This window comes from Lepidochelys olivacea, assembly GCF_965140295.1.
Source record: "Lepidochelys olivacea isolate rLepOli2 genome assembly, chromosome: 4".
Lineage (NCBI taxonomy): Eukaryota > Metazoa > Chordata > Testudines > Cheloniidae > Lepidochelys > Lepidochelys olivacea.
In genome coordinates, this window is record NC_140414.1 from 134,984,433 (window position 1) to 135,010,688 (window position 26,256).

The following is a 26,256-nucleotide window of genomic DNA, read 5'->3' on the forward strand; positions in this document are numbered from 1 at the left end:
CCAAAAGTGAAATCTCTGCAAGCTGCGTGGAAACTTTTTAAAGACACCATAATAGAGGCTCAACTTAAATGTATACCCCAAATTAAAAAACATAGTAAGAGAACCAAAAAAGAGCCACTGTGGCTAAACAACAAAGTAAAAGAAGCAGTGAGAGGCAAAAAGGCATCCTTTAAAAAGTGGAAGTTAAATCCTAGTGAGGAAAATAGAAAGGAGCATAAACACTGGCAAATGAAGTGTAAAATTACAATTAGGAAGGCCAAAAAAGAATTTGAGGAACAGTTAGCCAAAGACCCAAAAAGAAATAGCAATTTTTTTTTTTAAGTACATCAGAAGCAGGAAGCCTGCTAAACAGCAGTGGGACTACTGGAGATCAAGGTGCTAAAGGAGCACTCAAGGATGATAAGGCCATTGCGGAGAAACTAAATGAATTCTTTGCAACAGTCTTCATGACTGAGGATGAGAGGGAGATTCCCAAACCCGAGCCATTCTTTTTAGGTGACGGATCTGAGGAACTGTCCCAAATTGAGGTATCATTAGAGGAGGTTTTGGAACAAATTTGTAAATTAAACAGTAATAAGTCACCAGGACCAGATGGCATTCACCCATGAGTTCTGAAGGAACTCAAATGTGAAATTGCAGAACTACTAACTGTAGTTTCTATTCTGCAGTTCCCAATGTCTCAGAAACCAGGGAGCTTTGCTGCAGAATTTAGGTCCACGCAGAACACAGGGCCTTTCAATTCTCATTATGGACAGATGCTAGTCTCTCCAGAGTTAATGTTGTAACCACATGACGATTTGAAGCTTGATTTTGGCTTGTATTCTAAATTCCTCATGAAGGTGGTCTTTTGCCCATGAAATTTGGCAGGTAAAGTTTTGGCAAGAGGACTCTCTTTTGACCAAATTTGAGATGGCTCTGAGAAGACATTTCAGAGGTATGGTACTAACAAAAAAGTGGTGGCAGAATCCATGATGAGATCTTAAGCACACAAGTTGCTGGCAGAGCACAGGGTATTTCATTTTGGAATTAACATAGGAACAACAAGAGGGAGTAAATATGCTTATTAGCCATCCAGGTAGTCAGATGGGTCCTGTGTGACAGGGCACTGTTAGTAGCACATGCAGCAAAGAAGACCTCTTCTGGAAGCAAGAGACGGCCCCAGGTGAAATAAGCAGGGGGAGGTGTGTGACAGGGCACTATTAGTAGGACCCCAGTCACTGATGTTGCTAGAGCATGAAGAAGGCCACAAGCTCAGTTATGAGCAATTACACGCTTTCTGTTGGGGGATTACGAGCATCCGGGTGGTACTCACTGGGTTAACGATCTAATTGGGAGGATATAAGTGTAAGGAACAGGAAGCAAGGGGAGGCTGAGAAGGAAAGCTCAGAGGGTGAGACTGGGCTGAGGAGTGGAGGCTGGGGGGGGAACCTCCTTTTGCTGTAAGCCTGCAGTGCGTTGTGATACTTTGCAAGGAAGGAGTAAATAAATACACATGTGGTGAAAAGGTAACAACCTGGTGTGTGTTTGTGACCTTGAGACCACAGTGCAGGTAACGACCAAGGCGCCATCTGACAGTCCCCAACAGCATGGTATCTAGGCACCTCACAAACATTAATGACTTTTATCCCCACAACAGCTCTGGGAAGTCAGGAAGTGTCATTAGCCCCATTTTATAAACAGAGCTCTGAGGCACGGAGAGATGAGGGCCCTGCTTCAGGAAGGTACTTAATCACATGCCTAACTTTAATCATATGAGTAGGTCAATTGTCTCCAATTAGACTACTCACATGCTTAAAGTTAGGCATGTGATTAAGTAACTCCTGGAATTGGGGCCTAAGTGAGTTGCCCAAGATCCTACAGGAACCTAGATTTCTTGAGTCCCATTCCAGGGTCTTCACCGAACCATTCCTCTCCTGGCTGCATCTTAATGTTTTAAATATATCCTCCTAGAAGATAAGAGACATAAATATTACTACTGATGATAAGCCAGTTATTAAGAGACAAGCCAATGCCTCCCTGTTTACAGAACTTTCTATTGTTCGTTGTTAGACATGAATTACTAAAGTAACACACAAGTATGAGCCTGCCTAGAACTCTCTACAAGAAGCCTGAGAAGAAAAGTATTTTCCTTAATATTAATTGATTATTCCTTTTCCTAACACTGGCTTAGATTAAGCCCACATCTATGCTAGAAAGTTTTACCAGTTGCATTTCTGCCGGCGTGCTGTTGCTGACATTGCTAGTTTGCCAGACTCCATTCACACTTGGCTGCTTTTGCTGGTGTAGTGTGTCCTCACTGCACCAGGTTGTACTGGCAAAAGATGTGTGGCACTGGGGGCAGGCATCCCGATGTCCCTGGCACTGCTGTTGAGTGCACTAACTTGTGGGAAATATTTGTAGAGAATTGTGAGGAACTAGTGCTCCTGAGAGGGAAATGTGGGAGTTCGGGGTCAAGTTCCCTCTGTTCCATCCCATAGTCTGATCTTCCTTGTACTGTACCTGTTTTCAACATCTCTCTCGGTGACAGAAGCAAGGAGGCTGAACAGGTCATCAGAGTTCTCGTGTCTGTTTAGACAATGGCATAGCTGTACTGATGCAGCTGCTCCACTGTAAGATCTCCCGTGTTTTAGAGATTGAGCAGGAGGACCCAGAAGTGGATTGAGTAAATGGGCTTCTTTATTGCAGTACTTGTTCCCCTCGACCCAATTGTCGAGTAAGCACTGAGGTAATCACATCACACTCTTTTATTTAAGTTAATATGTAAATACCTACATTTACTACAGCACTCCCCAAACCCTTATTTAGTAATATGAATGCCCATATACTGAATATAATTATTCCCGCCCTGTTACTGTTTACAGCATTAAGCATATTCTACAGACATTTTTACCTTGAAGATAAATTTCTTTGCAGTAATTGCAGCCACAAGTTCCCTTAATCAGCAGTTTACAGGGGAGGGGGGAAGGGGCCATGTCCCCGAGCTCGTTTATGTAGCTGGGAAAAGAAGGGAGGGGGGGATAACGCTTCTTTACACAAAGGGTATCCTTTAGACAACAACATTCCTTACGCGCCCACAGTGCTTTTCTATCCTTAACAAGCAGAAGGGAAGGGAGAGGGATAGCACTTTATCCACCAAGTGCAGAACCAGTGCCTGCCTGTGCTTCTACTCCCTGATACCATGCCAGCACACCAGCGGTTTCCCAGCTCTTTACTTAACCCTTCTACATCCCAACACTGTGTAGCCGCTGTGTAGCACTGTTCACACCGGTGCTTCTGTCAGTGAAACTTATGTCACTCCAGGGTGTGAAAAAAAGAAACCCCTGAGCAACGTAAGTTATGCTGAAAAAGTGCTAGTATAGCCTTAATTATCTCAGTGGGATGAGAAGCAACCTGTCTCTCACCACCCCCTAGAGGAATAGGATGGGCCTGATTCCCTGCCTGTGGGAAGGGATGGAACACTGGTAACTCCAGGGGACTTCCTTCCCCCGATCTACCTAGCAAGGGTACATCAGTAGGCCTTGCTTACTGGATCTCCAGAACACTGTAGGATTGGATTTAAGGCTGCAACCCAATTACTCTCCTTATTGAGGGACATCACAGCTCCGCGTGAGACCCCAGGACTGAGCCTGAACACTGGGGGCTATAGTGAAGTAGCTTTCAAATCACATCGCCTTCTAATTACGGTACCTCCTCCTCAGTTGCACCTCTTACCAGCATTAGCTCCACCTGTGAGGTGAACTGCTCCCACCCAGTTACTAGCTAGATTCCCCATAAGTAACATACCCCTAACTGGGGTAGTAGCTTTTACCTTCCACTAAACTGTTTTTAAAAAAGGCACAAACACAAAACACAAAATCAAGTAAAACTGATTTCTTTCTCAGGAACAGCCTAAAACTAAGACAAAGCTTGTTAGCAGGTTTCAAAATATACTAAACAATTGAGAAGTTTTACATTACACTAAAGCAATCCTTACACTACTTCCTACAGACAGCTAAAAAGACATACTAAACCATTTACGCTATATAGACACACACAAAAAAACTCCACTTTAAACAATGGCTCTGCTGTGGGGTGGTGGAACTTGGCTCTTCAGTTTGATAATTCCAGAAGGGGTGTCATGAGGATAATGCCATGTCCACTAGGTTATGGGTCACTTGGAGTTCCATATGTCAGACAAGAGTTAAAATTTAGCTAACAGCTAAGACAGAAACCGCAGATCAAGCAGGAATGCTTCAGTAGCTCAAAGACACTGACAACTGTAAACATTGATAGACTTATATGATCAAATGTCCGCCCAGTAACTCAGCTCTTAGAACAGAACAAACCCTCCCTTCACAGCCCACCGGATATCTGTAAGCACTCATCCCTACCACCCCCATTCCCCGCCACTTCCCCCTGCAAGGTAGCCACAGATGCTTGATGCAATCAGGATGGCCGCTATACGTACATACTATTCCTATTTTTATCTTTGTTTAGGGTTCTCTCTTGACTTGTAACAATGTCTGTCTCTGTATGTACAGATAAATGCAAATGAATTGATAAGAGAATGTATATAACTGGCCATGGTGGCACCATATTTTTGAAGCTGTTTATCAGTCTTCCCGGTACCGTGAATAAACCCCCTTCAGTATTGTCCGTGCTTGCCTGATTCTTGGGGAAAATAATCTTTTTGCCTAACACACTCAAACTATCACAGCAGTGTCCCGACCCTGCTTTTATGTTTCTTTGTTTGTTTGGTGCAAGCCCCAAATCTTCCCCAACAACAGAGACCCTGTTTTGAAAGGTCACTAAGTGGTCAAAGGCCGGCCTTAGGGAACATGGCACCCTGGGCAAACTTGTATCTTGGCCCCCCTGGTCCCCGTGGGCTCCTCAGGCTCCCCACCCCCTCTTCGTCCCTAACCCCTGCACTCCCCTCCTGCACCCCTAAATCCTGCACCCGCCTCCTGTGCCCATGTGGGGAAACTGACCTGGATGCAGGGAGCACTGCGCATTGCTGCTCACTCCCCCTGAAATGCTGTTCCTCCATGCACCATTAGGGGGCTGTGAGTGGGAAAAGAGGAGTTCGGGGTGCATGGAGGAACAGCATCAGGGCTCCCTGCATCCAGGGCGCTTTGCCCACCTGGGCTACGTAAGCAGAGGGCAGGAGAGCAGCAACTCCTGATGCTCGACTCACAGCACAGTCCAGGTGGAGAAAGTGACCTAGAGGCACAGAGAGCTTGGTGTTGCTCCTTACTCCCCCTCACAGCCCCTTAGGGTGACACAGAGGAATACTGGGAGGGAGGGGTGAGCAGTAACTGTACATCATCACTACTCCCCCTTCCTCCGCTGGGAGGAAGCAGGGAGAAATCTGGGCACCCCACCTGGGGTTGCCAACCCTCCCAAATTGCCTGGGGGTCTCCCAGAATTGGCCTCAGTCTCCTGGTTGCTATTGAAAGCAATCTGGGAGATTTTAACAGACCAAAAGTCCGGTCGGTGGCGCAGCATGACTACGGCAGGCTCCCTACCTACCCTGGCTCTGCATGGCTCCTGGAAGCAGCCAACATGTTCGGCTCCTAGGTGCAGTGGCGGCCAGGGGTTCCCTGCGCGCTGCCCCCACCCCAAGTGTCGAGTCCGCGGTTCCCACTGGCCAGAAACCACAGCCAGTGAGCTGCGGGCAAGGTGCCTACAGGCAAGGGCAGCTCACAGAGCTTAGGAGCTGCAGGAACATGCTGCTGCTTCCGGGCACCGCCCAAGGTAAGCACCGCCCAGCTGAAGCCTGCACCCCACACCCCCCTCCTACACCCCAACCGCCAGCCCTGAGCCCCTCCCACAACCAAACTCCTTCCCAGAGCCTGCACCCCAAACACCCTCCTATACCCCAATCCCTTTCCCCAGGCTCAGCCCAGAGCCCCCTCCCACACTCCAAACAGCTCAGCTCCAACCTAGACCCAGCACCCCATCCCGCATCCCAACCCCCTGCCCCAGCCTGATGAAAGTGAGAGAGGGTGGGGAGAGTGAGTGATGGAGGGAGGGGGAATGGAGTGAGCGAGGGTGGGGCCTCAGAAAAGGGGCAGGGGCATGGCCTTGGGGAAGGGTGTTTGGGTTTGTGCAATTTGTTGGCAACCCTAACCCCACCACGTGGTGCTCCCTTGCCAGCTGGGAGCAGTTTCTGACTCTACACCAGCAGTGCACACCTCTTCACTGCCACACAGCGCCCCCTTGACCATGGCACCCCTGTGCGGTCACCCATATGGCCCACCCCTAAGCCCGGCCCTGCCCAGTAGGCTTTGGGGAATGAAGAAGACCCACCTCCCAAGCGGGTAAACGCACTACCTGAGTACTCCCCAACCCCAACCCCCACCCCCAATCAAGGCTCAACTGAAATGGAGAGTAAAAGAGAAAAATAAAAAATGTCATCCTCTGAGGTTGGGACTGCCCTGTCTGCTGTGAGGTGGGGCAGCCTCTGCCTGGGGCTATGCATAGTTCATGGAGGTCTTGCCTCAGGCCTGGACTGAAAAAGCTTCTGCAGTTTGAAGAACCAGCTGCAGTTTGCCTACAGGACTTGCCATCTTCTCCCTGGATGCAGGGGCTGCTAGAACTCCCCAGGCTGGTGCTAGTGATGGCTCCTTTCCTGGCTGGTCTCAGGGCAGTACAGTGTAGGGGGAAGGGATTACTGGGCTTCCACAGTTTGTCCCCTTTCCGGCTGCTCCACTTACTCTTCCTAACAGGGTTCTCTGTGACTGTCTCTTGTTTTCTTAAAGTGCATCTCTGATTCCCCGGTTCTATCTCCAGTGTTGTTCATGCCCCTCCTTGTGGTCCTGCCATGCTGGTTCCTTCACCTTGTTCACGGTGGGTTTTCCACTTTCTGTACTGACCCTCCCCTTCACCCTGCTCATTGGCTCTCTTACACTTGTCACCATGGCTTTATGCAGCTCCCATCCGGCCTCTCACACTGTTTTTCTTCTCCTGGCTTCCAGCCTCAGCTCCCTCAGCCTGCCTTGGATGTGACTGCTCAATTCAAATGAAACAAAGATTTATATATTTGATGGATAATTGGTTCCTCTAGTGACTTTATTCACGTGCTTATATCTGACCATTTATACTATGCTTGAATCGTTTGTGAAGAGCTTCTTTGCTTCTAGTGAAGGTTATGCAGAGTTATGTAGATGGTTATCTTGGAATATATTGTCTTGGACTGGCTTTTTAACCACTGAATGCTACAACTGAATTGCTAGGATTCAGACAGAACTTTGTTTACTTACCACATACTTCTTTAAAGGATACCAGTAAAATCTAGGCTTGGAATGTACCAAGGCATCCTCCTGAAAAGTTTCTTTAAGATGGTATCTAGTTATAATTTAAGTGATCTTTAGCTTCTACTGTACTTTGGAACATCAAGTTCTGACATTTTTTATGTGGAACTGGAAAGGGAAAGTTAAAATATTTTTGCCCAGAAACTTCACATTTGTTCTAGAATCCACAAATAGATCTCTGGATGGATTCTTCAAAATATTTTTGTGTCTGTTTATGTCCCTATAGTTATTCCTAAAAATAAAGTGACCTTCCCCCCATCTGAATTACAGTTTGCCCTTCTCTTTCTGGGCCAAACCTGCAACGTACTGAACACCTTTGTCTTCCAATTGCGGATAGTTTTATGCTGCATATGACTATTAAGAAAGGATGTTAGTTTTTATGGCCACACTTCTCTGTTTTAGTACCCCACAGACTTTGGTCTGAAGAATAACAACACCCCTTAAAAATAATCTGACACACATACGGCCAGATGGTTCCAACCATTATTTTAGTAAACAAACATAATCTCATTTAAACAAATCAGACACTTGTAAAACACTTGTCAAGGTTCCTTCCCCACTCTGAACTCTAGGGTACAGATGTGGGGACCTGCATGAAAACCTCCTAAGCTTTCTTTTACCAGCTTAGGTTAAAACTTCCCCAAGGTACAAACTATTTTACCTTTTGCCCTTGGACTTTATCACTGCCACCACCAAACGTCTAACCGGTATATTACTGGGAGAGAGTCCGTTTGGAAACGTCTTTCCCCCCACAATCCTCCTAACCCTTACACCCCCTTTCCTGGGGAAGGCTTGATAAAATCCTCACCAATTTGCACAGGTGAACACAGACCCAAACCCTTGGATTTTAAGAACAATGAAAAAGCATTCAGATTCTTAAAAGAAGAATTTTAATAGAAGTAAAAAGAATCACCTCTGTAAAATCAGGATGGTAAATACCTTACAGGGTAATCAGATTCAAAACCTAGAGAATCCCTCTAGGCAAAACCTTAAGTTACAAAAAGACACAAAAACAGGAATCTACATTCCATTCAGCACAGCTTATTTTCTCAGCCATTTAAAGGAATCAGAATCTAACACATATCTAGCTAGATTACTTACTAAGTTCTAAGACTCCATTCCTGTTCTGTTCCCAGCAAATGTGTCACACAGACAGAGAGAGAGAGGCTTTGTTTCTCCCTCCCCCAGCTTTTGAAAGTATCTTGTCTCCTCATTGGTCATTTTGGTCAGGTGCCAGCGAGGTTATCCTAGCTTCTTAACCCTTTACAGGTGAAAGGGTTTTTCCTCTGGCCAGGAGGGATTTTAAAGGTGTTTACCCTTCCCTTTATATTTATGACACCACAAAAGGCTGAGTTTTTTCCCTGGTCTACACTACGAGTTTAGGTCAAATTTAACAGCGTTAGATTGATTTAACCCTGCACCCATCCACACAATGAAGCCATTTGTGTCGACTTAAAGGCCTCTTAAAATCGATTTCTGTACTCCTGCCCGATGAGGGGATTAGCGCTGAAATAGACATCGCCTGGTCGAATTTGGGGTAGTGTGGATGCAATTTGACAGTATTGGCCTCCGGGACCTATCCCAGAGTGCTCCATTGTGACCGCTCTGGACAGCACTTTCAACTCAGATGCACTAGCCAGGTACACAAGGAAAAGCCCCGGGAACTTTTGAATTTCATTTCCTGTTTGGCCAGCATGGCAAGCTTATCAGCAGAGGTGACCATGCAGTTCCAGAATCGCAAAAGAGCTCCAGCATGGACCGAACGGGAGGTACTGGATCTGATCGCTGTATGGGGAGAAGAATCCGTGCTATCAGAATTCCATTCCAAAAGACGAAATGCCAATATATTTGAAAAAAATCTCCAAGGGCACAATGGACAGAGGCTACAATAGGGACCCGCAGCAGTGCCGTGTGAAACTTAAGGAGCTCAAGCAAGCCTACCAAAAAACCAACAGGCAAACAGCCGCTCCGGGTCAGAGCCCCAGACATGCCGTGTCTATGATGAGCTGCATGCAATTCTAGGGTGTGCCCCTACCATCTCACCCCTGTCTGTGGACTCCTGCAAGGGGAGAGTCTCACGCAACAGGGATGAGGATTTTGGGGACGAGGAAGATGAGGAGGAGGAAGATAGCGCACAACAGGCAAGCAGAGAAACCGTTCTCCCCGACAGCCAGGAACTGTTTATCACCCTGGAGCCAATACCTTGCCAACCCTCCCAAGGCGGGCTCCTGGACCATGAAGCCGGAGAAGGCACCTCTGGTGAGTGTAATTATAATTTGTTTTTGTAATTAATTAATCTTTGTAATTATAATACTTGTTTAATGATTAATTTGCCCTCAAGACTTGGGATGCATTCGCGGCTAGCACAGCGTCTGGAAAAGTCTGTTAACGTGTCTGGGGATGGAGCGGAAATCCTCCAGGGACATTATTAAGGGGACATTCAGAGGTGGCCGTTCCTGCTGGGCTGTTATGAAGGTTGAAGAAGCCGAAAGACTGTGGCTTACTATGGCTGCCTGCAAGCCAAATTCTGTTGCCCGGCCCTGCGTGTGTGATCTCTCACACCAAACCAGCAGGCCCTCAATATAAGAGGCAAACTGCAACCTTGGACCAAAAGCACATGTGCTATGTAATGTTAACAGCTTGGTTCACCGTGAAAGAGTCTACCCATTGTTCTCTAAAATGTGTCTTTTTAAATACTACTCTCCCTTTTTTTCCTCCTGCAGCTGCAAATGTTTCAACGCTCCCCCTATCATCTCCGTCCCAGAGGCTAACGCAAATAAGATGGCGAAAAAAATGGCACTCACGATGAAATGTTCTCTGAGCTCATGCAGTCCTCCCGCACTGAAAGAGCTCAGCAGAATGCGTGGAGGCAGAGTCCGGGAAAGCAGAAAATGAATGCGAGGATAGGAGGGACGAGCAAGAGGAGAGGTGGCGGGAGCAAGAGGAGAGGAGGCAGGGTGCAATGCTGAGACTAATGGGGGATCAAACTGATATGCAAACAATAGGCATTTCAACATCCCCAACAGTTATTTTCTGGTCTGGGAAGTAAATCCCTTCCTGCAGCTGTTCAAACAGACCAGAATTCCTGAAGATGTCAGCGTCATGCACCTTTCCCAGCCATCACACATTGATGTCGGTGAAACATCCCTTGTGATCCACCAGTGCTTGCAGCACCATTGAAAAGTACCCCTTGTGGTTTACATACTGGCTGCCAAGGTGGTCTGGTCCCAAGATAGGAATATGGGTTCTGTCTATCATCCCACCACACATAGGGAATCCCATTGCAGCAAAGCCATCCACTATGACCTGCACATTTCCCAGAGTCATTACCCTTGATAGCAGCAGCTCAGTGATTGCATTGGCTACTTGGATCACAGAAGCCCCCACAGTAGATTTGCCCACTCCAAATTGATTCCCGACTGACCGGTAGCTGTCTGGCGTTGCAAGCTTCCAGAGGGCTATCGCCACTCACTTGTGAACTGTGAGGGCTGCTCTCATCTTGGTATTCTTGTGCTTCAGGGCAGGGGAAAGCAAGTCACAAAGTTCCATGAAAGAGCCCTTTTGCATGCGAAAGTTTCACAGCCACTGAGAATCATCCCAGACTCTCAACACTATGCGGTCCCACCAGTCTGTGCTTGTTTCCAGGGCCCAGAATCGGCATTCCATGGCATGAGCCTGCCCCATTGCCACCAGGATGTCCAAATTTCCGGGGCCCGTACTTTGGGAGAAGTCTATGTCCATGTCCTCATCACTCTCATCACTGCACTGCCATCGCCTCCTCGCCTGCTTTTGCAGTTTCTGGTTCTGCACATACTGCAGGATAATGCGTGAGGTGTTTACAATGCTCATAACTGCCGTGGAGATCTGAGCGGGCTCCATGCTTGCCATGGTATGGTGTCTGCAGGAGAGCAGAGTTGCAGCGGAAGTAGTGGCTGACGACAGATGCCACGAGAATAGATATTTATAGAGAACGATGAGAGGACCTGCAAGGCGGATTCAGGAGAGCAGGAGAGCAGAGTTGCAGCATAAGCGGTGGAGGACGACGGCTAGCACCGCACACATCTCCCGAGGAAGAATACATGTACCCAGGAGCCCATGACAGACAACATGGAGAAATTCGCTATTGAGACAGTAGCAACAGAGCAGAGTTGCCGCGGAAGCGGTGGAGGATGACGGCTAGCACCGCACACATTTCCCGAGGAAGAACACACGTACCCGGGAGCCCGTGACAAACAATATGGAGAAATTCGCTATTGAGACAACAGCAGCAGAGCAGAGTTGCAGGGGTCCTACTGCAGCGTCTGCTGAAAGCAGTATGGCGTCCACACGGAAAAAAGGCGAAAAACAATTGTCTGCCGTTGCTTTCACGGAGGGAGGGGCAACTGATGACATGTACCCAAAACCACCTGCGACGATGTTTTTGCCCCATCAGGCATTGGGAGCTTAACCCAGAATTCCAATGGGCAGTGGAGACTGCGGGAACTGTGGGATAGCTACCCACAGTGCACCGCTCTGTAAGTTGATGCTAGCCACGGTAATGAGGATGCACTCTGTCGACTTAATGCACTTAGTGTGGACATACACAACTGACTGTATAAAATCGATTTCTAAAAATCGACTTCTATAATATCAACCTAATTTCGTAGTGTAGACGTACCCTTCATCTGTCTTGGCAGGTTAAGTTGCCACACCATCCTTCCATAAAGCATGACAGGAAACATTGTGCTCTGTGATTTACAAATCATAAGAATGCTGCTGAAAACATCAGGAGCAGAACAGTCATGATTTTCTTATGCTTCTTGCTACCACAAACTCCCAGCACAGCTGTACTAGAGATTCCACCACCCCTAGTGTTGTTAGTACAAAAATAAAACCCTAATTTTGGTCTTGGGCAGTACTCATACGACAAAAACAATCACTTATGTAGCACTGTAAATTTATACAAAGATCAGACCTGCCAAGTTGTACTCATGCGGAGATCCGGCCTACTTATTTACTTTTGGCTTGGTTTTGAGGCCATATTTAAGCATCTCACTATGGCAGCGATGAAGGAATGTGCAAATTGTTCTCAGAGTGCAATTTAAATGAGAAATCTCGCCTTGCCCATTTTATTTATGTCATTGTCACAGCTTGGCTATGCTGCTATGGTACTGTTGCTAGGCTTGTGTCTTCTGCATTAAGCATATAGCTTCCAGCATGAACCCTACAGCTGGTGTTTACGGACCACCAAGGGAGTCTGGCCTCTGTTTCATTAGTTTTCTGGACATGCTTCCTGTCAGCCTGCATACTGTTTTATTTGTCCTGCCTTGGAACAGAAGCGGAGCATAGGTCAGACAGAAAGCATTTACTTTCCCCTCCACTTGATTCTGCTGTAAGTCTAGTGCTTTCAGCAGCTGCTTTGGTACTAATATATCAGGCCAGTTTGCTTCTCAAGTGTCTTGTCCTACCTCCCAACCCTTATATCAAGCAATAACTAGCTAATTACTGTCCACTTCTGTCTTCCATTATGTCCTCAGTTATGCCACTGGCAATATCCCCTTCTTCAAACACCGTTCCTTAGATCTACTTCCCCTCACCAGCTGCCACCCCATCTCCAGTCTTCCTTCTCCCTAGCACAGGGCTGGATTTACACCTTATGCGTCCCTACGCACAGCATCTTCAGCGCCCCCCCACCTACACCTGACCTTCATATTTTCCGTAAAAAATTAAACTTTTAACCCACTGTGATAAATGAAAGGGGGACGGAGGGGTAACTCCCTTTTATAGACAGCCAGCTAGCTATAAAGTCCCTCTTGGTGGCTGTTCTCTGCTTGCTTTACCTGTAAAGCGTTAAAAAAAGTCCCCAGGTAAAGGAAAGGGAGTGGGCACCTGACCAAAAGAGCCAATCGGAAGGCTAGAACTTTTTAAAACGGGGGGGAAACTTCCCCTTTGTGTCTGTTGTTCTCCAGAGAGCGGAGACACAGAGCAGCAATGCTGTAAGCAGTTTTAAAACCAGGTATGAAAAAGCATCAATTCATACCTTGAACCTACTTATCTGAAACCCAGATATGTAAGTAGATCAGAAATGTCTAGAAAGATGCGATTAGGTTTATTTCTTTTATTTTGTAAGGCATGTGGACTCCTCTGTGCTAACTCCAGGTGCTTTTATTTTGCTTGTAACCTTTAAGCTGAACCTCAAGAGTGCTATCTTGATGCTTAATTTTTGTAATATTTTTAAGATCTAGCAAATAGCCTAAGTTCCAGATGTATTTTCTTTCTTTTTGTTTTTAATAACATTTACCTTTTTAAAGAACAGGATTGGGTTTTTTGTGTCCTAAGAGGTTTGTGCATATGTTGTTTAATTAGCTGGGGGCAACAACTAATTTTCTTTTGTTTTCTTTCTCAGCTCTTCCCCGGGGGGGTGGAAGGGCTTCAGGGTACCCCACAGGAAGGAATTCCCAAGTTCGCCTTCCTGGGTTCCAAAAAGGGTGGGGGGGTTGCATTTGGGTGGTGGCAGCAGCTACCCATCCAAGGTCAGAGAGAAGCTTTAATCTTGGGACTTTAATACAAGAGTGGAGTGGCCAGAATTAATGTTTAGAATCTTTGCGGGCCCCCACCTTCTGCACTCAAAGTGCCAGAGTGGGGAATCAGCCTTGATACCCACTTTGAACTTTTAGGTGCCCCTAGAATGCCAGCGCCCCTAGGCACGTACCTACTGTGCCTAAATGGAAATCCGGCTCTGCCCTAGCACCATCTTTCCCAAAACAACCACCTTGGGTGGCTCATGAGTAAGAATAACAACCTCAGGGAAGATTGTTAAGAAGCAGGGCACACTCTATACTTAGATTTCACCAACACATAACAAGTGTAAACACCTCAGGCACTATACACCCTTAACATGGATCCACAGGCAGTCCCCTGGGGCATTGTGATCTATCTTGCCACCCAGGCAAGCTTGACCTGTAATAGATGATCACTTTACACCAAAGAGCACAACAATATTCAAGTGACTCCCAATTCCAAAGGACCAGTCACTTACCCCAAGTCAATCTGCATCTTCAATCTCATTCCAAAGACAATGTTGTAGCCAGTCCTATAGTAAACTAACTGAGGCCTTGTCTACATTACAAAATTAGGTTAAATTTATAAAAGTCGGTTTTGTAGAAAGCGTTTTTATACAATCGATTGTGTGTCCCCCCACACAAATGCTCTAAGTGCATGTAGTAGGCAGAGTGCATCCACAGTACCAAGGCAACCGTCGACTTCCGGAGCAGTGCACTGTGGGTAGTTATCCCACAGTTCCCGCAGTCTCTGCCACCCATTGGAATTCTGGGTAGAAATCCCAATGCCTGATGGGGCTAAAACATTGTCGCGGGTGGTTCTGGGTACATATCGTCAGGCCTCCCCTTCCCTCCCTCCCTCCGTGAAAGCAACGGCAGACAATTGTTTCGTGCCTTTTTTCCTGAGTTACTCGTGCAGACGTCATACCACGGCAAGCATGGAGCGCGCTCAGCTAACCATCACCCTATGTCTCCTGGGTGCTGGCAGACGCGGTACTGCATTGCTACACAGCAGCAGCTTATTGCCTTTTAGCCTCAGAAAGTGCAGTATGACTGGTAGCCGTCATCGACGTAGTCCAGGGTGCTCTTTTAACCAACCTCGATGAGGGCAAACATGGGAGTGACTCAGCCAGGTCATTACCCTTTTAAGTTTCGTCTCATGGTGATTCAGTCCTACCAGCAGTCCTACTGCACTGTCTTTCAATGAGCAGCTAGGAGACGATGATGGCCAGCAGTCATACTGCACTGTCTTCTGCCGAGCACCCAGGAGATGACGATGGCTAGCATTCGTACTACACAGTCTGCTGCCACCACGATGTAAAAGACAGGTGAAGTGGATCAAAACAAGAAATAGACCAGATTTGTTTTGTATTCATTTTCTCCTCCCTTCCTCCCTCCCTCCGTGAAATCCATGGTCTGCTAAACCCAGTTTTGAGTTCTATCCTTGAGGTTTTGAGTTCTATCCTTGAGGGGGCCATTCCGTTTCTCACAAAGCCACCCCCTTTGTTGATTTTAATTCCCTGTAAGCCAACCTTGTAAGCCGTGTTGTCGGTCGCCCCTCCCTCCATCAGAGCAATGGAAAACAATAGTTTCGCGCCCTTTTCCCTGGATTGCCCAAGCAGGAGCAGATGCCATAGCACAGCAAGCATGGAGCCCATTCAGCTCACAGCAGCAGTTATCACCATTGTAAACACCTCTCGCACTATCGTGCAGTTTATGCAGAACCAGCACCTGAAAAACGAGTTGAGGAGGTGACAGAAGCGCGGTAATTAGGACATGAACACACTTTTCTCTAAAACCACGTTCCCCCGATATTTGGAGATCATGGTATTACTGGGGCAGGCTCCTGCCATGGAATGCCAATTCTGGGCTCGGGAAACAAGCACAGACTGGTGGGACCGCATAGTGTTGTAGGTTTGGGATGATTGGGAAAATCTACTGTGGGGGTTGCTGTGATGCAAGTAGCCAACGCAATCATTGAGCTGCTGCTATCAAAGTTAGTGACTCTGGGAAATGTGCGGGTCATACTAGATGGCTTTGCTGCAATGGGATTCCCTAGCTGTGGTGGGGCTATAGATGGAATGCATATTCCTACCTTGGGACCGGAGCACCAAGCCGGCGAGTACATAAACCGCAAGGGATACTTTTCAATGGTGCTGCAAGCACTGGTGGATCACAAGGGACGTTTCACCAACATCAACGTGGGATGGCAGGGAAAGGAACATGAAGCTCGCATCTTCAGGAACTCTGGTCTGTTTCAAAAGCTGCAGGAAAAGACTTTATTCCCAGACCAGAAAATAACTGTTGGGGATGTTGAAATGCCTATACTTATCCTTGGGGACCCAGCCTACCCCTTAATGCCATGGCTCAAGAAGCCATACACAGGCAGCCTGGACAGTAGTCAGGAGCTGTTCAACTACAGGGTAAGCAAGTGCAGAATGGTGGTAGAATGTCCATTTGGACGTTTAAAAGCATGCTGGTGCAGTTTACTGACTCAGTTAGACCTCAGCGAAACCAATATTGCCACTGTTATTACTGCTTGCTGTGCACTCCACAATATCTGTGAGAGTAAGGGGGAGACGTTTATGGCAGGGTGGGAGGTTGAGGCAAATTGCCTGGCCACTGGTTACGCGCAGCCAGACACCAGGGAGGTTAGAAGAGCACAGGAGGGCACGGTGCACATCAGAGAAGCTTTGACAACCAGTTTCATGACTGGCCAGGCTATGGTGTGAAAGTTCTGTTTGTTTCTCCTTGATGAAATCCCCCGCCCCTTGGTTCACTCTACTTCCCTGTAAGCTAACCACCCTCCCCTCCTCCCTTCGATCACCGCTTGCAGAGGCAATAAAGTCATTGTTGCTTCACATTCATGCATTCTTTATTAATTCATCACACAAATAGGGGGATAACTGCCAAGGTAGCCTCGGAGGGGTGGTGTAGGAGAGAAGCACAGGGAGGGATGGTGGAGGAGGAAGGACAAGGCCACACAGCACTTTAAAAGTTTAAAACTTTAAAACTTATTAAATGCCAGCCTTCTGTTGCTCGGGCAATCCTCTGGGGTGGAGTGGCTGGGTGGCCGGAGGCCCCCCCACCGCATTCTTGGGTGTCTGGGTGAGGAGGCTATGGAACTTCAGGAGGAGCGTGTCTGTTTACACGGTGGCTGTGGCGGGGGTCTGTGCTCCTGCTGCCTTTCCTGCAGCTCAACCATACGCTGGAGCATATTAGTTTGATCCTCCAGCAGCCTCAGCATTGAATCCTGCCTCCTCTCATCACGCTAGCACCGCCTTTCAGCTTCAGCCCTCTCTTCAGCCCACCACTTACTCTCTTCAGCCCACCACCTATCCTCCTGGTCATTTAGTGCTTTCTTGCACTCTGAGATTGTCTGCCGCCACACGTACGTCTGTGCTCTGTTAGTGTGGGAGGACAGCATGAGCTCAGAGAACATTTCATCGCGAGTGCGTTTTTTTCACCTTCTAATCTTCGCTAGCCTCTGGGAAGGAGAATCATAGAATCATAGAATATCAGGGTTGGAAGGGACCTCAGGAGGTCATCTAGTCCAACCCCCTGCTCAAAAGCAGGACCCATCCCCAATTAAATCATCCCAGCCAGGGCTTTGTCAAGCCTCACCTTAAAAACTTCTAAGGAAGGAGATTCCACCACCTCCCTAGGCAACACATTCCAGTGTTTCACCACCCTCCTAGTGAAAAAGTTTTTCCTAATATCCAACCTAAACCTCCCCCACTGCAACTTGAGACCATTACTCCTTGTCCTGTCCTCTTCCACCACTGAGAATAGTCTAGAACCATCCTCTCTGGAACCACCTCTCAGGTAGTTGAAAGCAGCTATCAAATCCCCCCTCATTCTTCTCTTCTGCAGACTAAACAATCCCAGTTCCCTCAGCCTCTCCTCATAAGTCATGTGTTCCAGACCCCTAATCATTTTTGTTGCCCTTCGCTGGACTCTTTCCAATTTATCCACATCCTTCTTGAAGTGTGGGGCCCAAAACTGGACACAGTACTCCAGATGAGGCCTCACCAATGTCGAATAGAGGGGGACGATCACGTCCCTCGATCTGCTCGCTATGCTCCTACTTATACATCCCAAAATGCCATTGGCCTTCTTGGCAACAAGGGCACACTGCTGACTCATATCCAGCTTCTCGTCCACTGTCATCCCTAGGTCCTTTTCCGCAGAACTGCTGCCTAGCCATTCGGTCCCTAGTCTGTAGCTGTGCATTGGGTTCTTCCGTCCTAAGTGCAGGACCCTGCACTTATCCTTATTGAACCTCATCAGATTTCTTTTGGCCCAATCCTCCAATTTGTCTAGGACCCTCTGTATCCTATCCCTGCCCTCCAGCGTATCTACCACTCCTCCCAGTTTAGTATCATCCGCAAATTTGCTGAGAGTGCAATCCACACCATCCTCCAGATCATTTATGAAGATATTGAACAAAACCAGCTCCAGGACCGACCCCTGGGGCACTCCACTTGACACCGGCTGCCAAGTAGACATGGAGCCATTGATCAGTAACCGATGAGCCCGACAATCTAGCCAACTTTCTACCCACATTATAGTGCATTCATCCAGCCCATACTTCCTTAACTTGCTGACAAGAATACTGTGGGAGACCGTGTCAAAAGCTTTGCTAAAGTCAAGATACAATACATCCACTGCTTTTCCTTCATCCTCAGAACCAGTAATCTCATCATAGAAGGCGATTAGATTAGTCAGGCATGACCTTCCCTTGGTGAATCCATGCTGACTGTTCCTGATCACTTTCCTCTCATGTAAGTGCTTCAGGATTGATTCTTTGAGGACCTGCTCCATGATTTTTCCGGGGACTGAAGTGAGAAGATCCTGTGATCCTTGAAACACATGCAGGTGGTGGAGAAAAATAAAGGGACAGTGGTATTTAAAAAGACACATTTTATAGAACAATGGGTACACTCTTTCATGGTAAACCTTGCTGTTAAAATTACATACATAGCACATGTGCTTTTGTTCCAAGGTCTCATTTTGCCTCCCCACACCACGTGGCTAGCTTCTCCTCCCTGCCCCATCCCCATGGCTAACAGTGGGAAACATTTCTGTTCAGCCACAGGCAAACATCCCAGCAGGAATGGGCTCCTCTGAATGTCCCCTTAAGAAAATCACCCTATTTCAACGAGGTGACTATGAATGATATCACTCTCCTGAGGATAACACAGAGAGATAAAGAACGGATGTTGTTTGAACACCAGCAAACATACACTGCAATGCTTTGTTCTACAACAATTCCCGAGTACGTGCTACTGGCCTGGACTGGTAAAGAGTCCTACCATGGTGGATGGAATAAGGCTGCCCTCCCCATAAACCTTTTGTAAAGGCTTTGGGAGTACATCCAGAAGAGCTGCAAATGCCAGGGCAAATTAATCATTAAACATGCTTGCTTTTAAACCATGTATACTATTTTAAAAAGTATACTCACCAGAGGTCCCTTCTCGGCTTGGCGGGTCTGGGAGGCAGCCTTGGGTGGGTTTGGGGGATACTGGCTCCAGGTCCAGGGTGAGAAACTGTTCCTGGCTGTTGGGAAAACCGGTTTCTCCGCTTGCTTGCTGTGAGCTATCTACAACTTCATCATCATCATCTTCCTTGTCCCCAAAACCTGCTTCCATGTTGCCTCCATCTCCATTGAAGGAGTCAAACAACACGGCTGGGGTAGTGGTGGCTGAACCCCCTAAAATGGCATGCAGCTCATCATAGAAGCAGCATGTTTGAGGCTCTGACCCAGAGCGGCCGTTTGCCTCTCTGGTTTTCTGGTAGGCTTGCCTCAGCTCCTTAAGTTTCACGTGGCTCTGCTTGGGGTCCCTGTTATGGCTTCTGTCCTTTATGCCCTGGGAGATTTTGACAAATGTTTTGGCATTTCAAAAGCTGGAACAGAGTTCTGATAGCACAAATTCCTCTCCCAATACAGCGATCAGATCCCGTACTTCCTGTTCGGTCCATGGTGGAGCTCTTTGGCGATTCTGGGACTCCATCATGGTCACCTCTGCTGATGAGCTTGCTGATCAGCTTGCCACGCTGGCCAAACAGGAAATTAAATTCAAAAGTTCACGGGCCTTTTCCTGTCTACCTGGCCAGTGCATCTGAGTTGAGAGTGCTGTCCAGAGCGGTCACAATGGAGCATTCTGGGATAGCTTCCGGAGGCCAATACTGTCTAATTGCATCCACAGTACCCCAAATTCGACCCAGCAAGGCTGATTTCAGCACTAATCCCCTTGTCGGGGGTGGAGTAAGGAAATCGATTTTAAGAGCCCTTTAAGTCGAAAAAAAGGGCTTAGTCGTGTGGATTGGTGCAGGGTTAAATAGATTTAACAGTTCTAAATTCGACCTCAACTCCTAGTGTAGACCAGGGCTTAGAGTCCCAACAGCATAAAAAGACCTTACTTTCTTCTGGTTAGGGATTTTTATCCCCACATCCCTAGAGTCCAGGCTGCACAGTTCCTTCTTCATGGGTGTGCCGAAAGCAATCAACAAAGTACCTTGTTTGATGGTTTACAATGGCCCGTTTAGGGTCACTAGGCCTTCCTGATGAGCTGGAGCTAACCTGTTCTCATGGGTACAAAGCAGTATTTCACATTTGATGATATCTCTTTCATGACTGGATTTACAGTTTCAAAGCAATTATTTTATAGTTACAGAACAAACATAAGGATATCTTTATAGCATGGGTTACAGATATTATAAGTGAAATAATGCATGCAGCAATGTACAAGCATTTCTTAAAGTCTAAAAATATTGTTACAAGTTTTAACCGTGCTTCAGAGGGTCACAACTGAGGATACCAAATTCAGGACGAACTGCTGAGAAATAGGTCAGATATACCCCAAGACTGGTGGCTAATCCCCCATAGGATATATCAAATCAGCAACAAAAGTAAACTTCTGTTTCACCACACTGGCTAACAAGAAGTCACAAAAGCAGTTTCCTTGGACATTTCAGTTCTTATGTCACCACCAAAAACACTGGATTTAAAGATGAGTGGTTCTTTACAACCAGTCTCATCAAATAATAGGTTCTTCTGATCCCAAAGGACCAGCCACACCCACCCACCCAGGTCAATATATAACTTAGATCTTATCCAAAAATCACACTGATGCCAATCCTTTAGTATCTAAAATCTAAAGGTTTATTCATAGAAAGAAAGAAAGAAAGAAAGAAAGAAAGAAAGAAAGAAAGAAAGAAAGAAAGAAAGAAAGAAAGAAAGAAAGAAAGAAAGAAAGAAAGAAAGAAAGAAAGAAAGAAAGAAAGAAAGAAAGTTAAAATTGGTTAAAAGCTTTTGGTTCAGGCTCATAGCAGTAATGGAATAAACTTCTGTCTTGATAAGTCTCTGGCTGCGTCCAAATCACTGGAAGGTCCTCAGTCCTTTGGTTAGAATGCTCCCATTAATATAAGTTTATAGTCCAGAGGCTTGGGCAGGAAAGAGGCTTGAGCAGGATAGAGGCAAAATGGAGGGGTTTTCAGGGCCATCTATATCCTCTGCCATGTGAGGGAAGCCCATTGTTTCAAACAAAGACCTCAACACAGGTAGTGGAGAATCACAGGTGACCAGATAATGTTTGGAGTCACATGGGCAAGTCACATGTTCATGCCCAATTTCACTCAGTCATTGCAGGAAGCCATTACATGTATTCCAGACAGCACGTTGCAGGACAGTCCACTCAATGTAGATGGGCATCTCTCATGGTCTGTTGCCAGTTAAGTGTCCTTTTGGTGGGCCACTCAATTTGAATAATCCCTCCAAAATGTGCTGGCTAACTACTTCACGGGCGTTACCCCCAGAGCAAACATTTGAAATCGAGGTATAGAGCCAATATTCATAACTTTAAATACAAAAATTATACATGCATACAGAGAGCAGAATCATAACCAGCAAATCATAACCTTTTCATAGACACCTCACTTGACAAGCTTTGTGCAAGATTGGCTGCAAATATATACCAGTGGTTGCAACAATGATCTATAATAGTCATATTTTAATCAGATAACGTAACACAAGTCTAACACCTCTTTGAGCAATACTAACAGAGCTGAGTCAGACTGGATTCCAGTATGCCTTTGACAGTGTTCACTTACGGACTAGGGACTTTGACCTGAGCTGGCACCTGATCTGCCAGCATCACAGTGGTTTTGCAGGCTAGTTCAAGGAGGATATTCAGTGCATACTGGACAGCATGGGGGAAAGTGCAAATGTACTGGGAGAAGGAGGAGACTGCTTGATGAAGACTTTTCATTGCTGGTGATTGGAAGTGTTGGTGGCAGGGGAGGTGACATGATAAGACTTCTGTTTTCCTCTGCCTTGAATTGCATCCACTGCGTCCATCAAATTAAACAGATTCTCTGTAACAAATTGGCCACCTGACTCTTCTCAACTTCCATCTCAAGTCTTCTCTCTTCCACCTGGCCTATTACAATTAAGAGTCTCGGTAAAGTAATCAAATCCCTACTCCTCCCAGCTTTCCCACTTTTGAGGCTGCCTATTTTACCAGTCACCCAGTATACTACCTAGATAGTTTATCTATGGCTACCATTGTCCTAACAATTACTAAATGGAGATGCTAAAATTGTTAATAATGATGCAGAAAAGTATAATAAGTACCTTCACAGGCATGGATGGTGGGTATCGCAGGCCGTGGAAGGCTAAACCTCCCCAAACAGCCCTGCGTGGCCCCGCACCCAAGCTGCCTCCTGCTTCTCACCAGCACTCTTCCCCCATGGCCAGGCCTGGGGGACTTGGAGGGGCTGGTTTGCAGCCTGGGACTCCAAGCGGCTGGGGCCGTGCTGCCTGCCCCACCGGTACTCTGGGGCTGGGGGCGCTGGAGGCTGGGCTCCCTGCCCGACCAGCACTTCAGGGCTGGGAGTGCTGGGGGGGCCACACCACCCACCCAGCTGGTGCTCCTGCACTGGGGACCATGCCCCCCAGCCACCCAGCGCTCCAAGGCTGGGGGTGTTTGGGCGGCCGGCAACTGTGGGGGGTCTCTGGGCTCCAGCAGAGGTTTGGGGGAGGGGCCTTGGGCAGAAGGGCCAGGGGCTAGCCTCCCGGAGCCAGCAGTTCTCGCGCTGCCCACGTTCACAGGGAGAAAATACCGGTACTAAAAAGTTCTCCATTCTAAGGGAGAAAGGCATAACAAGAACCAATGTCTGGAAGCTGAAATCAGACACATTCAAATTAGAAATAATGCGCACAATTTTAGCAGTGACTGTGACTAACCATTGGAACAAACTACTAAGAGAAGTGGTAGATTCCCCATCTCTTAGTGTCTTCAAAGACTGGATGGCTGGTTGGAAGATATGCTATAGCCAGACACAAAAGTGACTGTGGTCAGTACGGGGGTAACTGGTCATTAAATTTCACCCTTGAAAAACATGGGGTCTGACTAGATGATCTAATGAGCCCTTCTGACCTTAAAATCGATGAGTTTATGAATATATTAATTGTGTTACTGTGTGATCTTGGCTAGGTACTGGTCTACATTAAAAAACTTGCACTAGTTTAATTAAAATCCATCTAGCTACTGTGACGCTGACAGACTAAGTGTCTGCTAATGCCAAGACCGTTAGGCCTCATTGAACACTGACAAATGCATCGTTGGAAACCACTCTGACTCACCTGTGTGTTAGTATTGGTAAAATAGGTATTAGATTTATAAAAATGTGTAGAGACTTTATGACGTGCTTGTGAGTTGCTGCATGCATTGATCTCACAGATGAAATCTGTATCCCATGTTATAAGGTAATATTTAAGTGTTTGCATGGTAACTGTAAACGTATTTACTCTGAAACTGTAAATCCAGTCCTGAGAGAAGCATTACCAGTATGAAATACAAGTTTACCACAAGAGGTGTCATCTCCTCTCCAACACAAGAAGGCCCATAGACACCAGACAAGCCCTTGGGGAACATCCATGGACAAAAGATTGTTGATTGCTCCCACAACACCCATGAAGAGGAGCTGTGCACAAGCACTCGTCCCATCAGCTTGAACTCTGGGGGAAGGGAATAAAAATTCTTGTCAAGAAGAAATTATCTCTATGCGGCTTGAATTCTGATTTCTGAACATAAGCAAGAGATCCCCAGCTGTTTGGCCGCATTAGCCCTAGAGGATTTATACAGCTTACATATTACAGCAGCTCCTATTACCTTTTGGAACCTGACTGTAACTCATGTGTGTGTAAGTTTACCTGCCTTAACCTCTCATTTCTTTTTCTTAGTTAATAAATCTTGAGTTAATTTATCACAGGATTGGCTACAAGTGTTGTCTTTGGTATAGAATCCGAGGTGCAAATGATCTAGTGTACATATTAATTTAGTCAATTTAGTTAAACCAGTGCATGTTTTCTACTGTACACCATTATCTGACCTAAGCCCCATAACCTCCCAGGACTAAATTCATAGGTGAAGTAAGTGGGAGCAGCTCCACTGGAGTCACTGAAATTGCGGTCACTTATTGTGCTGAACTGGGCCTAGTGCGTCAATGGCATACACGGGATTTGAGTTCAGGAGTTCCTAGCGTCCACTCCTACGCTGGCAATTCCAATTCACTGCCCCACATGCTTTTGCATTTTGAGTGTTGTTGTTTAGCACAGGATTTAGGCAGAACAACCTTGCGGCAAGGCTGCCACATGGTTGTAATATTGCTCACAAAGTGTACAGTGCTTCTTTTCTCCAGGCTCCTTTGTGTTCAGCCACATTTTGCAGTCATGAGACATTCTGTCAGAGACGTTTACTTCCTCTGCTCCCTCTTAAACAAGAAAACTCTTGATGAAAGAATAAAGTCTGAATTGTGCTTTGAAAATCTGACCAAAACAGCTGGGAGCCAGGAACTGCTAGACTTTTTACTCTGATTTATTGCTGCAAATGTATAGCAGGGATGGCAAACTCTTGGCCCATTTCCCAAAGTGTTCACAATGCCTCCACTCCTGGCTCCAGAACTAAACACCTAGGGAGTCATGGTGGCCAGTTGCACCTCCAGACCCTTCCTCACCTGTGAAGTTCCTCTAGCCTCTCCCTCTCTTATTCAGCAGCTACCTGAAGCCATGGCAAGTGGAATGAGAGCTATGAGATAGTACATACTGAAAACATGACACTCAGTTCTCCAATTCCTATGACACACCAAAGCTAGGCAGCAGCATCTCCCAGCTTTCCCATTACCATGCTGAAATCAGCACCAGGATGAAGAACCTCTAGCTTAAAGCTGAACTCAGGCAAGATAGACATGATGCTTGTGGGAAAAGGGAAGCACCTAGAGGAAGTTGCCTTCTCTGTAACATCACCCTCAGACTGTTAAATCAATCCACAGCTTTGTGGTCCTTCTGGACTCCTCACTGCCCAAAGAGCTACAGCTGTGAAAAATTCCTTTTTCCATCTGCAGCTGGCCAGCAGTCTGGTCTCCATTCTATTGGGCACAGACCTGGCTATAGTGACTCACATATATGTGGCCTCTGGACTTGATTATTACAACTTATTACACTGAGGAATAAAACCATTTACCTTGGCAGGCTCCAGCTTGCAGAGAATGCAGCAGTAGGGCTCCATTCCAGCACTCCACTCTCTGCACTAGCTCTCCCCCACCGCCCACACATACCTTGATTAGCATAATTTTCAAGGGCTTATTCATGATATCCAATTGGAGGGAGGTTGCCAGGCTACTAAAGAGATCACACCTCCCTCCAGCACCATGACAGCAGCAACAGAGCACTGGAAACATGAAGTTGTTGCCCTCCAGAGGGTAACACATGACAGCAGAAAAAGACAGAACTTGCTTAAAAGCTAGACCAAGACAACAGAATTCTGTGGCTGCTGAGATAAATTGACTGTGGACCACAGGATTTTACACTTCCTCTTGGCATTCCATCAATATAAAAAGAAATGTCTTCTAAGTGAAACAGATCGTTCCTCCCAAGAGGCAGAAGAAGGAATGGAAATTCTGCTGCTTTGTTTCCACCAGTAATTTTAAGACATTCAAATACTGTGATGAGGGTTGCAAGGAGAATGCAGATCAGACCAGAGTGTTCTCAGCTGCAAGGCACTGCTTACGGAACTTTCTTTGCTAGCGTTCAGACTGAACTCAAGCCTTATTTTGTTCCCCTTTTTGAGAGCATTTTTCCTTCGCAGTGAAGCAGAAACAAATAAAAGAAAACCTTATCACTATATTGTGACAGATATTGCAACCACGTGCAGTGTCTTTGGGAGGCTACTGTATTACATTTATGAAGCGTATATGGATGGTTTAAGATAAGGACTATGTTCTACTCAATGGGGGAGGGTTACTGCAGCTCCTCCAGAAACTAAAAACTGTGGGAGTGATTCCTGGAGGCCTTGGGACTGAAAACAGCTCCAGAGAGGTACCATCTCCTGGGGTGATTTGCACGTATTGATGCAGACTGGAGT

At 46.6% G+C, this 26,256-nt stretch overlaps 1 protein-coding gene across 3 annotated transcripts in view; it reads right to left on the reverse strand.

Moving 5' to 3' along the window:
• ST3GAL5 (ST3 beta-galactoside alpha-2,3-sialyltransferase 5) overlaps positions 1–25,406 on the reverse strand; it is a 103,591-nt gene extending 78,185 nt beyond the window's left edge. The window contains exons 1-2 of one of the 3 annotated variants that reach the window (XM_084625996.1): positions 25,357–25,373; positions 19,296–20,123 (exon numbers count right to left, since the gene is read on the reverse strand). In XM_084625996.1, the coding sequence (XP_084482122.1) occupies positions 19,296–19,482 (187 nt within the window). In that variant the 5' untranslated portion in view covers positions 19,483–20,123; positions 25,357–25,373. Of the gene's footprint in view, positions 1–19,295; positions 20,124–25,356 lie in introns of all 3 variants that reach the window. The other 2 variants (XM_084626005.1, XM_084626001.1) reach the window with 2 other exon arrangements.
• Positions 25,407–26,256: the final 850 nt, after the last annotated feature.